This window comes from Chelon labrosus, assembly GCF_963514085.1.
Source record: "Chelon labrosus genome assembly, chromosome: 2".
Taxonomy (NCBI): Eukaryota; Metazoa; Chordata; class Actinopteri; order Mugiliformes; family Mugilidae; genus Chelon; species Chelon labrosus.
Window position 1 is genome coordinate 20514554 of NC_140338.1, and position 15176 is coordinate 20529729.

The window sequence follows — 15176 nt, forward strand, 5'->3', positions numbered from 1 at the left end:
CACTGATTTATAGCGACTCAGTTTCCACAGCCAACAATGAACTGAAACGTTTTAACGCATGTGCATATAGATTTATTAGGTTATTTTAAAGGTTGAGGATGAGTACTGTTTGTGGCGAACAGTACACCATAAGGATGGAAAAAAGACATAGAGATGTTATTTGATATGACTCACAGTCTTCATAAAAGCCTTTTCCTTTTATCTTGTTGCTATCGAAATCACGTGTCCTCAGAGATTTTCAGATTATCCTGCCCTTTCTTTAAAAAACTCAAACGCTTCATGTAATTTCAAACAGGATTGTAGCCGCTGTCTTGGGTCAGCTCACGGCCACAATGGGCTCCACCGAGAGGATGTCAGTTCTCCCTGTGAGCCCCTGCCTGGCAGTGAAGAGCACATGTGCATCTTTCAGGTTGTGGGACTGACTAGAAGTAGCGTAACTCTGCTGTAAGGAGGACTGACCCACGTGTGACAAAGCATGCCTTGGCCTTGAGGACTCCTGGTTGTCTGGCCAGGCAGCTCTCTGACGGGGGGCGACTATCGGGCGAGGCTCCGGCTCCAACCCGACCACCGCCCTCTGTCTCTTCCTGCACTTGTTGAACAGGAGCCGGAGCTCCTGGCGGAAGATGGGATTCAGGCAGCAGTAGATGAAAGGGTTGTAGCAGGTGGAGCTCATAGCCAGCCAGTGAAAGCAGAAGTACAGGGCGTTAGAGGAGTGGATGGCCTGGCTGGACAACAACACCACGTAGCAGTTGAGGGGAAACCAGCAGACAGCAAACACCCCAACCACCAGGAGCAGCATGGCCAACGTTCGCCTGCGCTTCCTTCTCTGGGTGGCGTGCTGAGCTGTCGTGGCGTCACCGATGGTGTTATGGCGCCAAAGGCGACGGGCCACTGTGGTGTAGCAGGCAGTGATGATGAGGAGTGGCAGCATGTACAACAATATGAAGGTCAAGAGGTCAATGTACTGCCAGTAGACATCCGACGGCTCTGGGAAGTCTGGGACACACAAGCTACGCTCCTTCTCCTTACTGGTTTAGGAAAGTGATCACAGGGGACAAAAGAAAGGAGGACAGGTTAGACAACAGTGGGAGAAAGGAGAGAAGGCCACAAGTAAGTCACAGGTTAGTGTAAGACATCAACTAATAAATTCGATTTTATAACTTTTATGTTTTTATTTAATATAGGACTAGAGACATTCGCCATGGGAAAAATTATTAAAATTCAGTGTCAATGATGATATGGGTCGACTAAGAAAGTATTTATTGATTGTTGTGCTGTTCCTGAATAACTCTGAATCAATCAAAGAAATATATAATGATAAATCAGAGAAACGATTTCTTAGCTAATAATTAAGGGTGAATCGGAATGACAACCACTCTTCTCATGAGGTTTTTATAATCAATTCTGAACTAGTGACAAACTAGAAACCACTCATTTATCACTACGTGCATCTTCAACAGTAATTCCCTTTAGTTACTCTTGCAACTTACTTTTTTGATGCCCCCTGAAATAAAGCAAATCTGCAAGCTGGTAGCTCGTTATTATCCACTACAGATCCTTAATTCAGATTATTCAGGAGATACTCAGTTGTTACTGGTTAATTGTTAGGTTGAGCTTTCATTTCTTATTTTTGTGTACCACATTGTTTTTGGAGTCACCCATAAAAGTTGGTAAAACAATATAGGTATTATATGCATATATATAAGAATGGCAGGTTTGCGCAGCTAAAGAATGCTCAAGGAGTAAATTTATTAGATATGAAAAGCACGCTTTGACAGATGTTCAGTGAGAAAGACGTCTTACATTCATAATTCTGACCCCTAATTCACGTTGCCATATCAACGGCATTAACCTCTAGAAATGTGTGTGAAATGTGTTTACTTTCAACTGACAAAGCCACATGTTCATCCTCTCTTTGGAGCAGAGAAGGAAGTCAGACGATGTTAATTAAGGGTGAGGAAAGGCCTTGGTGTGGGTGGATGGATGGGTCAACAAACCTTCACTTCCAGTTAACTTAGATCAGTGCAGATTTTCCCCCCAATTAATCGTAGGTTTGTTGTGAAATATTTGTTATTTCAACTCAAACTACATAACCAAGTCTCAACAAATCATAATATTTCACATCCTTACTTATAAAAGATCAAGTCTCTGTTGCTAACCTCTCTCCTTATTGATATGTACAACTGTGTATCATCTTACCTGTATGTAAATGTCAGGAGCTTTTGGTAGATTGCGTGTGGGAGCGAGAAGCAGCTGCCCATTATCCAGATAACAGTAATCCAAACACCTCCTTGAGCCGGAGACATGCGGGGTCTCAAAGGATATAAAATCACCTGAGAAAAAAACAATCACCACAGTCAGTACAAACACACATGCTGTACATCAGATCAATACTGGTCATGGAGTCATGACGGCCACCAATAGAACAGACTTTGTGTTTTGTACTTCCGTTTATAGCTACTTTTATTGTCACGTATGGACTTTTGAATGTTTTCTGTAACTCTGTTTGGTTTTTCTTGTATTTCTTTATTTTGTGAGCTTCTTCCTTGGTGTCTCATGCCCTGCTTTACTTCCTGATTGGTTTCCTCTTGTGTGCTCCTCATTTATTTGACCTATGGCTCGTCATCCCTTTGCCCATGTGTACACACATCGATCAACCACAACATTAAAACCACTGACAGGAGAAGTAAATAACATTGACCATCTTGTGATAATATAGTGTTCTGCTGGGAAACTTTTGGACCTGGCATTCATGTGGATGTTACTTAGGCATGTACCACCCACCTAGACCAGACCAGACACCCCAACAACATGAAGAACAGCACAAGGTGTTGACCTGGCCTCCAAATTCACTAGATCCCAAACTGGTCAAGTATCTGTGGGATGATCCACAGAGGCCCCTCCCCTCAACCCATAGGACCCAAAGGCCCCCACTAACAACATTTTGTTGCCAGACAACACAGGACACCCTCAGAAGGACCATGTCCATTCTCTGATGAGTCACAACTGTTTTGGAGGTACAAGGGAGACCTACACAATATCAGGAAGGTGGTCATAATGTTATGCATGATCGGTGTATATAGTATATAGTGCCTTTCCATGTCCTTTGTCAAGTCGTCTGTGAAGTTACCTCTGTGGATTTTCGTTGAGGAGTTACTCCTGTTGATGTTTAATAGTGTCTCAGTTCAGTTCAGTTCCTTGTGCTTGCTTGTTCTGGTTTTTGCGTTTCTTCTGTTCTTGGAAAACCCGTTCCTTTATTAGTAAGCATTCATTACATACATTTTCAAACTGTCATGTAACATCATCAGTTTGTATCATAAGATTCCACATGTATTCTTTAGTCAGATATGTGTATCTATGACAGATGTATGTTTATCTCGTTTCTGCTGTTCTCTTCTCTCTTTCTTCTGTCTCTACCCGGCTGGCCTTAGGCAGATGGGTCCCTCCATATGAGCTGGGTTCTGCTCAAGGTTTCTTCCTGCTAAAAGGGAGTTTTTCCTTGCCACCATAGCCTTCAGGCTTGCTCTGGGGGTTTCGGGCCGGGTTTTGTATAGCGTCTTGAGACAATTTGTATTGTTATTGACGCTATATAAATAAAATTGAATTAAAATTGAATTGAATTAAAGTTCTTGTATTTCCTGCTCCCGCTTCCCCCCTTGTGTCCTGAGTTTGGGTCCCATCTCACAACTCAGAATAAAACGTGTGTCTGTGCTCTATTACAAGACACCAGTACAGAACAAAATGAGGAAATGTAAGATTTGTTTGTTTTGTTTTTTTACGATGCATGAATTCTCTATAGTGATAAGCGGAGTTGTCAACATCCCTGGTGAACTGACTAGTATTCAGGCAAAGTAGTGAAAAGATAATAATTTCTTTTTGTTCCCTCGAGCGCCATGAGATGATGAGTTCAGTTTATTTACTGTGCTTGCTCCAGAAATAATAGCATTATTAGTGTTCCATTCTTCACTATTTTTTTTTCATTGTTTTGAAGCACGAAAACCATTACGTGTGTACCACAGACTCTTCAAAGTAATCTTTTCCTTTAATAACAGTCTTCCTTTCCACAAACCCTATGCTGAGCACTCAACAGTTGACTCTGCTGCCCAGCTCCTCCCAACCCATTTGAATTTTGATTACGTCCGGTCATCTGATGCAGCAGCCCATCACTCTGCTTCTTGGTCAAATAGCTCGTAGATAAGATGTTGTGTCGGTGAAGAACAACAAGTTACACCAGCAAAGCACCCGACACAGCTCCTCCATGCTTCATGTTAGCGGATGTCTCCCTCAGTTGTGATTTATTTTTTTATTTTTTAATTTTCTTTTATTTTTTGCAGTTGACCTGAAGGGCTGATGCACAAGGTCTCATATAAACAGTTGAGACGTGTCTGCTGCTTGAACTTGAACCCAATGTGGGCTCCAACCTGAGGTACCATTAAAGTGCTTTCTGATGATTTCATCTGCAGCAGAGGTAACTGTATATCTTTCTTTCTTTGGGACAGCCCTCATGAGATCCAGGTTCATCAAAGCATTTGATGATTTCTGGAGTCTGCAAGTTTCAAAGTCCTTTTTTTTCAGACTCACTAAACCCTTGAGATGTGACATATGGTGGGCTGAGTTGAGCAGCTCTTGCCATAATATGGATTTAAATTCATGCAAATGCATTGAATCAAAAAGAAGATATACCAAATGCATTGACTTGTTTAATTGAGCTAATTTAAAGCCACATTTTTATGTTTAGACTCTCAAGCATTTCAGGTGAGACGTGTATAATCACCATGTAAATTTGTTTCTAAGTACTGTCTGCTAGCAGCAAAGGTTACATTAGTCATCAGCAGTGATGGGAATAAGGGCGTTGAAATAAACAGTGTTACTAATGGTGTTATTTTTTTCAGTTACGGGTAATCGAACCAATTACTACTCCCATCGTTACAATTCCGTTACCAACAATTAAATGTGGTGCATTATGAAGTGTGAAGTGAAGCAACTCATTCACGAGCTGGAAAGGTGTTTTTTTTTTGTTTGTTTTTTTGTCTTTGGTGGGGGGACGACCGCAAAAGTGATGATGATTGGCTAAGGTAGGGTAAGATTTCATGGTATGGGTTTAAAAAAAGGCAACTGGACTTGTAGTTCTAAGGGACTGGTGGGAAGTTTGAGGTTTAAATAGGAAACTCCGTGGGTAACCCATCAGACACTTACTTGTTTCTGTTATCAACCAGAAACAGTTTCTGATGGGATACCCATAGTTTCCTATTTAGTCCAGTTGCCTTTTTTTTTTAATGCTTTTTGGATATTACCTTGACATGGATGACTGAGAACCTTCACAGACATTTCATGGTAAGCCAACCAGAGGCAGTGTTCAGTTGGGCGGGTGTTGTTTACACACAAACACGGACGCCACCGCAGCCTCACACAAACTATCAGATATGGCCTGCAGCAGTAGCGAGTCGGGAGCATTCAGAGGTAAAGTTGGTGGTGGAAGTATGGGCACTACTTTAACATCATTGAGGTAAAAGGCAAGAACGTACATGTGCAGTATATATTATATCCCAGAGCAAAGTGTTCAAAGCATCCGTTGTAAGCAACTCAAATCTAATGAAGCGTCTCTCAACGGCACACGCTTCTACAAAACTAGTAGCCAATAACACCCTTGTTGACACTGTTGATGATGATAGCAGGCCAGGTGTAGCTAATGTGAGCTCCGCTAACAAAGGGGGACAGGAGATGCCATGGGATCCAATATCAGCAATGCTTTTCATTCTGTCATTGGAACCCTTAGCACAATCAATTAGATTATCATCAAATATCAAACCAATACAGATAGGGCCTACCCAACACCACATAAGCCTCTTTGCAGATGATGTTCTTTTATATTTTTCAGATGTTAAGCACTCATTACAACATATTCTTACTACATTTAAGCAATATAGTCAGGTATCGAGTTACAAAATAAATTGGACAAAATCTGTTATATTACCATTACATCGAAACGGAGACAATGAGTATTCTAATATTGATATCACAGTCGTCTCACAATTTAGATATTTAGGAATAAGTGTATTCGCATCACTAAAAAAAACAATTCTGAAGAACTATAGCGGAACTCTGAATAAAATTAAAACAGATCTAGTCAGATGGCAGAATTTGCCAATCTTTCTGCCAGGCAGAATCTCTATAATAAAAATGAATATACTCCCCAGAATAAATTTTTGCAGTCAAATGTTACCTGTGCCACCGCCACCTAGATACTGGAATGATATACAGGCCATGATCACGTGTTTCTTGTGGAAAGGCAGACGAGCAAAGATTAAATTAACTAATCTACAAAGAAAGAAGGAGCTGGGTGGCTTGTCAGTACCTAACTTCAAACTATATTTCCATGCAATTGCGCTCTGCCCTGTGGCAAACTGGTTTGATGATAACAAGTCAAATGCCTGGATTAATATCGAAAGGAGCTTGGTGGCCCCGGCACAATTACAGGATGTTTTATTAACAAACCTCCCCATTAAAAAATGTAAACAAAAATATGGACAAATCATAACTAGTGCCATTGAAAATTTAAGGAAGATAGAAAGTATGTTTAAATGGAAATCAAAATGGCACACTAATACACCTTTATTCTATAATGATTTATTGAAATCTGGCGGTAAACACTTCTTCTCACAGGAGTGGCGAAGAGCAGGAATACACACTTTGGGAGACATCATGAATGATAATGGCATTAAAAGCTTTCAAGATCTAAGAGAAACATACGACATATCCCCCAAGACCTTTTATTTATACTTACAGTTACGCTCAGCTTTAAACTCAAAGCTCGAGAAGGATCAACACCTTATACCTCATCCAGTAATATCCCTCATTAGGAAAGTACAGGCACTGAATAAGGGACGTGTATCTGCTATGTACAGTTCAATTATAGAGCACACGCAACCACCGCTAACAGTAACAACAGCGTGGAATATTGACTGCCCAGAACCGCCAATAAATTGGGCCACTGTTTGGAGGAACACGAGACGAACCTCTCAAAATCTAAATAATAAATTAGTAAACATAAATATTATTTTGAGAACATATTTAACACCCAAGAGGCGCTATAGGATGAAAATAGTCACTACTCCTAATTGTATTCTATGTAATCTAAATCAAACAGGGACATTCCTACACGTCATGTGGGAATGTCCAGCTGTATATGCCTTCTGGAGAGAAGTGACAGGGTCTCTCTCTGAACTCTTCCAGCTAGAAATTAACTGTAGACCACAAAGGATGCTTCTAGGGGACGACTCAGATTTACAACTAAGTCCAGCCCAAAGGCAAGTGTGGCTGTCGGCATCCACAGGGGCAAAAAGGATGGTGACGGTTAGATGGAAGCCACCACATAGTTTATCTATATCACAGTTAGGGTTGCAAAATTCCGGGAATTTTCAAAGTTGGAAACTTTCCATGGGAATTAACGGGAATATATGGGAATTAACGGGAATTAACGGGAATATATGGGAATAAACAGGAATAAATAAGAAATTTACAAAATTGAAGGTTGGCCCTTAACAGGGAACTTAAATATAGTTGGGGGGAATATATTGTAGCATAGTCTTGGCTAAAACAACCAGATTTAATGCAAGTACACTCCTCAATCACATGCACACAGCACACTGCTTACTGCAGGGCTATTGAGGCCACGCCCCCTACATGCACTGTGCATTCCTCCATCACATGCACAGGTGATTTCTTGAAGCCTGGAGGCCACACTTTTGAGCTCAAAGCACAAGACTATTGAAGCCACACATTTGAGCCCGCGGACTATATAAAGTCAAGTAAGGTTTGATAATATCATGGGGTAAATATATTTGATCTATAACGTTATTAATGTTTAACTTGCAAATATTAAATAAAAATGTATTAATACAGTAGCTAACTATCTGGTAAGTTAGGTGCTAAATGAAAGCTATTTTTCATTTCATTGACCATTTAAGAGGATAGCTAATTATGGTGGTAGCTACCTCAAATTTGATGCTGTTTCTTCTGACTCCTGCAAGACGGTTTTCTGTAACCATACAAGAATTTATACATCAATTGTCATCCCATAATTCCCATAAATTCCCAATAATTCCCATAATTCCCATAATTCCCATGGACAGTTTCTAATTTGGAATATTTCCAAAATTCCCCAGTTTAACTTCCCATGGAAAGTTTCTGGAAATTTACCGGAAATTTTCCACCCCTTTGCAACCCTAATCACAGTGGATCCAGTCGTTGGTGGAAACACTGGCTATGGAGCTGTCAGCGACCAGACTAAAAAGATCTAGTGGAAGGGCCATTCAAATCAGGAAAGAGGCTCTAGAGTTAGCCAAGACCCTAATGTAGATGGGCATGTATGGTTTTTATTTTTTATTTTTTTCATTTTTTATTTCTTTATTATTACTTTTTGCGGCAGAGGAGGGTCACATGGGGGCGGGAAGGAGTTAAGTAAGGGGAGGGTTGGAGCTCTCCCTGAGCAGTTTTTGGGTCTCATGATGTTGCAGTTTGTTTGTTTTGTTTGTTTTTTTTTTTGTTTTTTTTTTTTTTTAATTTTTCTTTGTCTGTTTTGTTTTGTTTGCTGTTTTGCTTGTCTTGTTTGCCTGTTTGTCTATTGTATGTTATTTCTGCTGGTGTGGGTGTTTCCTACAGGATGTCTAGTTTTTCCATTGTGTTTGCTTTCGGCCTTAGTGTCGATTTAGATTATGTTGTCTGGAACATGTATTCATAAATTTTGTGTGAATGTGTATTGTGTATTGTTGAATGTGTATTAATGTGTATTATTGAAAATTAATATAAAAATAAAGGAAAAAAAAAAAAGGAGATGCCACGTCGTCCAAGCAGCTGAAGCTGGATATTTTTGCTCCAGGTCGACAAAAACTTGGGACACAAACTGAACTGAAAGGAATGATTTGCAGGGAAGTTGTTGAGAACATGCTGCCGCTATCAACAGCTGACTCAGACTCCTTCAGAGCCCTCATTGGCAAAATACAGAGGAGAGCAGGTGCAGGTCCACTGTGCAGAAAGACATTTTCTAAATACATATATGCCGAGTACGCTAAAATGAATGCTGAGCTCAAAAAGGGATTTGAAGAAATAGAATATGTCTCTACTACTACAGACATTTGGACTGCACATAATAATGACTCTGGGGATGATGAGGATGAGGTGACTTTTATGAACATCAATGATGTCTTACAAAACAGTGTTGGTGATGATAATGATGATGATGTTGCAATTACTTTGCCACCACATCAGAGATGTGCATTGCACACATTAAACCTTGTTTCATGTACTGAGGTTGACAAATGTATATGTCTACCACATGGCAGGCATATAACCCTTTTTTATTTAGCAAAATGCTGCCCATATTCACACCAGTTTTCTCATCCTTTGCATCAACTCAGTACTGTGCATTTACACATAATTATGGATGTATTACCTGACTTTAATGAGACTGTACTGTCATGGATCATGTCGAGTCCTGAAGAGAACTGTCCTGGGATGTTAGTTAGGATGTTTAGGGAAAAGCCAAGGAGCAAGTACACAGCCCTGAGCTACTCTGCTGCTGGGGGTCAGGGTGGATGTGGATGTAGTTTTTTGCAGAAGCAGTGGCAGATTTGCCTTGGGATCAGGAGATCGACATATCACACGTCAGTCCATATTTCCAATCGTCAAGCTACATGCTTGTAGCTGATCCAGGTGTGGCCCAATCAGCAGCCCGGGTGGAACTACTGGCAGCTCTGTGCATAACTACATAGCTATCTATACTGACAACTCTCTTGTACAGTTAGTGTAACAAGCCATCTGGAACGTCGGGTTAGTGGCAAATGTTTAATGTTCAGCAGATGTAAAAGTGACCACAAGTGAAGGGCTACATTCACCGCATCATCAGCAGATCTGCTGCCTTAAATCACACCAAACCACATCTGAATTTTCTCAACACTTTGGGCTCCATTAGCAGGCTTAAAGATATGCCAGGATTATAAGGTTTAATGACTCAGTTATTACAGACAAATATAGTCTGAAGGCATTAGGCTGCAGCTTCAGGAAAACTGATGAATCTTTTGAGGCAGTGACTTACTTAACATCGGCACAAGAAGAATCTGGAAATCTACTTTTCAGATGGCTTTGATGGGCACTAGTCTTCAACAATGCAAAGGACTTGGTGGTGCTGCAGGCAGTTTCTTTCCTTTTTTTTTTGGAGTATTTTATTTCTTTTAAGAATAAATTGATCTATAAAATGTGTTCTTTTAGGCTTTCTCTGGTGATACACATAATACTTCCATAAATTATGCTAAACTGAGACCTAAGACAGTATGGAGCTTGAAATTCTTCATGTCGTTTTATAATTAAACTTCTTAATTGTACTTCTTACATTTGTTTGGCAATTCAGTTCATCCTTACTTTACCTATTAAGATTTTTTTAAAAAGATGATGCTATGTATTAAACTAGTATGCTACTGTGAAATTATTTAGGCTATTAACGGAAATGGAGAATTTCAAAAATGGTTAAATTATTTCATTATTTAATCATTTCATGGTTTGGTCTATTGGTTAGACAATACAAGCAATTGTGACGGCACATTTTCTGAATATTTACACACCAAATTATCAGTGGATTCAGCAAGAAAATTATCCACAAATTGTGTGTTCATGCACATAATAGCATCAGTAAAATGTACCTGATAATATCTAGTAGTAGTACCCAGGGGAAGTTTACGTACTGATTAACAATTATTTTGTATTTTTAATTTGTTCACATCTTCCTCTTGCACACTTTAAAACGTTTTCAGAGTACTACTTTTATCACTGGGAACTGGGAGACATCTGGACCGGAGGCCTCTTATATCACCATGGCATATCACCACAAGCTCATGAGGTCTTGCTAAAAAGGAAATAAAAACAAAAAGAATAAAACGAATTCATTTAGAATCCTCAGATCGAGGAGGATCAATGAGGTTTTCGTCCCATATGTGGAACCATGGACCAGCTCTTTACCGTCGCTAGGGTGTTGGAGGGAAAATGGGTATTTGCCCAACCAGTCCACATGTGTTTGGAGAAGGCTTACGACCGTGTCCCCAGAGCTATCCAGTGGGCGGTGCTCTGGGAGTATGGGGTGGATGGCCTCTTGCTAAGGGCCATTCAGTCCCTGTACCAAAGGAGTGCGAGTTTGGTCCGTGTAGCCGGTAGTAAGTCGGACCTGTTCCCGGTGCGGGTTGGACTCCGCCAGGGCTCCCCTTTGTCACCGGTTCTGTTCATAATCTTTATGAAGCGGCTGGGATGAAGATCAGCACCTCCAAATCTGAGGCCATGGTCCATTCGGAAAAGGGTGGAGGAGTTCAAGTATCTCGGGGTCTTGTTCACAAGTGAGGGTAGGATGGAGCGGGAGATCGACAGGTGGATCGGAGCGGCGTCTGCAGTGATGCAGGTGCTTAACCGGTCTGTCGTGGTAAGCTAAGCTAAGCCGAAAGGCGAAGCTCTCAGTTTGATCTACTCAGTCGATCTACTTTCCAACCCTCAACTATGGTCATGAATTTTGGGTAATGACCGAAAGAATAAGATCCGGACCCAGATAAGGGGGAGACGACGAAGTTAAAAGATGGAGGGTGAAGGACGGAAGACAGATAATTGGTCATGGGCCAGCCCTTGTAGCCAGTTGTCCTGAGCGGACCTGGACATTGTACAAGTCACAGTGGGAGGACTGCAGAATTACCTGCAGTAACCACCAAACTGGTGCTAAAAATACCACAACCTTTAAAGAAAAAGAGGGATGATGAGTCCTTCACGTGTAAGATTAAAAGCTTTGCAGGATTGACAGCAACTAATGTGTCCAAGTGTGTAGCAGGGAGCTAGGACACAGGAAGGAACAGGAAACAAAATACCAAGAAATGTGCCTTACATTCTTGATAACAAATAGTGTTGCTATGATAAGATAGCAAACAGTCCAACTAAAGAGGTAATCTAAAAGAGAAACCAAGAAAATACAGAAAAACGTCCACAGCAAGTTAAAATGATTAAAAAAACACAAGGAGAAAAGAAACAGCAGGAAAACACAACAAGACAACTCCACTGCTTTTGAACAAGTGAAACTAGTGAAGGGAGCAGCATAGGAGCACAGGTGATAGCTATCACAGGGGAGGGAAAAGACAAAGACTGGGCGACCAAATAACTATTTTAATTAAACAGTGCAAAATTAAATACCATGACACTAAGTTGACTTTGAGCCAGGAAAAACCATTGAAACTCAAATATGTGGTGGTCATAAATTCACTACCACATTAATTACAGTTAGCAAGCAGCAGCAGGGAATAATATTGTTATTCAAGATAATCTGTTCATTATTTATTGTACAGTACCCTAATGGGTGTTTTCACATGGGCACTGTTGTGAATATAGATTATTCTGCACTGTGAGTGTTCAATGCGTAAGCTCCAAACATCAAATCAGCAAGAGAGCAATTTTAGACTGAGATATGACATGAGAATTCAAGATGAAGCTGGAAAACATATATACTGTTCTTCTTCTATAAAAAGGACACTTCATAATGAACAAGGACACAGACAGCGTCGCTCTTATTGACTGGTATCTTAATATATAAGTGTATAGAGACAAGCTATCTGGCAATATTTGTATCGTCTTTATATCCTTAGTATTCAGAAATTATTAGTGCTGTGTATATTAGCATTGACACCACGTATAGCAGGAATTAAATAAGCCTGTAAAGTAATCCGTGAGCAGGAGGAGTATTTGTCAAACAACCAGTGTTTTTTTTTTGTGTGTGTGTGTGTGTGTTTTTTCACTACAGTTGTACCGTCTTGTTGTCCCCCCCCCCCCCCCCCATCACCATACTGCATGTGAAAACGCCACTAACTCTCTTTCGCCCAGTGACTGTTGAATCATACGTTGTGTAAGTTCATCTCAAGCAGTTCTGATAACGTCAAAGCGAGATGTGACCAAAGCAGCTGGACATGTCAGTCAAGGCATTATGAAACGTTTCAACTCGTCGGGAGATAAGATGTGAAATCGCCTGCAGCTTGGCATTTTCAAGAAGCTCCCCTTATGCCTACTATTCATGTGGTTGCTATTCAACAAACTGGAAAAGGGAAGAAGTGGGCAGACACCCACTGCGTAAATTCACTCATTTAATTGAGATGTTTTCTCAATTGTCATAAAAAGTACCTGCCTGGCCTCTGAGAAAAACTGGCATTCTTTTGTTTCCTTTGATCACTTTATTCTTATTCCCCTACTGATCTCTCTTCAACACATCACACTTATCCGAGTGCTAAAATAACGCCCGTTTTTTTTCTTTTTTTTTTGATCTATTGCTTGTTTATACTTCAACAAGGAATCAACACAGAGTCTATGCTGCAGGGGGTGTTCATACTTCATGCTCTGTGTTCAGTTTCTCTGTGTGCTACAAACAATGGCAACTGGAACTGTGCGGCTCATGTTGGATTTAAAGCCAAAAAGTGTTTATCAGGAGATACTTAGCTGCTAAAATCATTGCCACTGAGACAAAGAGAGAAGACGTCTGAGCGGGGGGTTTGTAAGAGGCAGCAGGAGAGAGAGTTTTCTGTGCTTGCCCGGTCTCTTGGCGTGAGTAAGGAAATGCATTTCAGACCAACCACAGCTCCCATGGATGATGTGTAGTTACATTTCTGGGGAGTTGCACAGTGAGTTACGGTGTACCAGTCTGATGCAGAACCATAAATCTGGCTTTAAATAATCTCACTGGGTTGCTGAAAAAAATTCAATTTCATTGCATGTAGTTTGTTATAGATTATTCGGTGTATAGAGGAGGAGAATATGGAGTTTTTATAGAAACCACCTTGTCAGAACACAATCCCTTTTATATACATTCATACATACCTGCCAGGAATTAATATTGATCGAGTGAGATTTTGATAAGAATACTGAACATGAGGTCCCTGAATTGCTTTGACAACAGGAGCATCGCCGCTTCTCCAGATGTGTACAAACCTGACGTCGATCCAGCGCGATGGCAGTCAGTGTGAGTGTGGAGACATGCAGGGAGCAGTACTGTACAAATCGACTGATGTGACACATTGCCCTCCCAAACACCCAGGTGCTGTTCACAAAGCGTACCTGCGCAAAGACACACACACACACACAGACACACACAATGCAGTGTAAGTCATGTATGTGCATGCATCAAAATTCATCCATGTGCATCAAAATCTATCCAAATATGCTCAAACATCACATACAACACTGTCAAGTACAGTGGTCATTAAGACTTTAAATTAACAATAAATTCAGTCGAGTTCACCACACACACACACACACACACACACACACACACACACACACACACACTGTATGTAAACTGTGAGAGAAGACCCTAATGCTGTCACCTCTTGAGCAGCATGAGGGTTACATATGTGGTCTTACCAGAGTAAAGGGTGTATTGAGGACCGTGATGAAGATATCAGCTACCGCCAGGTTCAAAATAAAAAAGTTGGTGGCGGACTGGGTGCGCTTGTTTTTTACCACCACATGGCACACCAAGGTGTTCCCGAACAGGGATATCACGATGATCAAAGAGTATGCGGCCACAAGCAGCGCCTTGACGCTGCAGTCCTGCGACTCCCCGCCGCCGCTCTTCCTGCTGGCCAAGGAGCGCCACTCCTCCAGCATCCCCTCGTCAAAGTCCAGGAGGAAAAAATCCGAACTCCGGTTGCCCACCCGTCCGGACACGTTGAGTAAACGATTCGTGTACGAAAACAGAAGTGAGGAGTCATTGAGCCTCTGACCCGCCGCTGCCCCGTCAGAGCTGCTCATCCACAGGACCGCCAGCAACCAAACACACACAGCTCTCATTTTTTATCCGTGCCAAAATAAGACCTGTAGGCAACACCTGCTCACTGAAGTGATGCAGATAAACTGAAGCAACAAGTGGAGTAACGCGCCTCAGCAGAGCCTGCTGCTGTTAAACGGGGAGAGAGACTCGGAGGGAGGGAGAGAGAGGGAGAGAGAGAGAGAGATGGAGGGGGGAGAGAAAGAGAGGGAGAGAGAGAGAGAGAGAGGTGGAGGGGGGAGGGGGGGGGGGGGAGAGAGAGAGAGAGAGAGAGAGAGAGAGAGAGAGAGAGATTTTTTTTGATTTTTTAAAAAACCTTTATTAAAATCTTATTTACAGACAATCA

General features: G+C 41.3%; 1 protein-coding gene across 1 annotated transcript; it reads right to left on the bottom strand.

The window, feature by feature from the left end:
* Positions 1-242: 242 nt before the first annotated feature.
* Positions 243-14898, bottom strand: LOC311504728 (G-protein coupled receptor 83-like). The gene is made up of 4 exons (XM_084567980.1): positions 14425-14898; positions 13993-14118; positions 2200-2333; positions 243-1028 (listed from the first exon to the last, which is right to left on the bottom strand). The coding sequence occupies exons 1-4, from the start codon at positions 14851-14853 to the stop codon at positions 317-319; spliced, it is 1401 nt and encodes a 466-aa protein (XP_084424106.1). The 5' UTR covers positions 14854-14898; the 3' UTR covers positions 243-316.
* Between the last annotated feature and the right edge of the window lie 278 nt (positions 14899-15176).

Coding starts and splice junctions, on each gene's coding strand:
- LOC311504728 (XM_084567980.1), bottom strand. CDS start 14,853: ATGAGAGCTGTGTGTGTTTGGTTGCTGGCGGTCCTGTGGATGAGCAGC. Junction 14,119..14,424: donor TCAATACACCCTTTACTCTG/GTAAGACCACAT, acceptor GTCTTTGCGCAG/GTACGCTTTGTGAACAGCAC. Junction 1,029..2,199: donor CTCCTGACATTTACATACAG/GTAAGATGATAC, acceptor TTCCTAAACCAG/TAAGGAGAAGGAGCGTAGCT.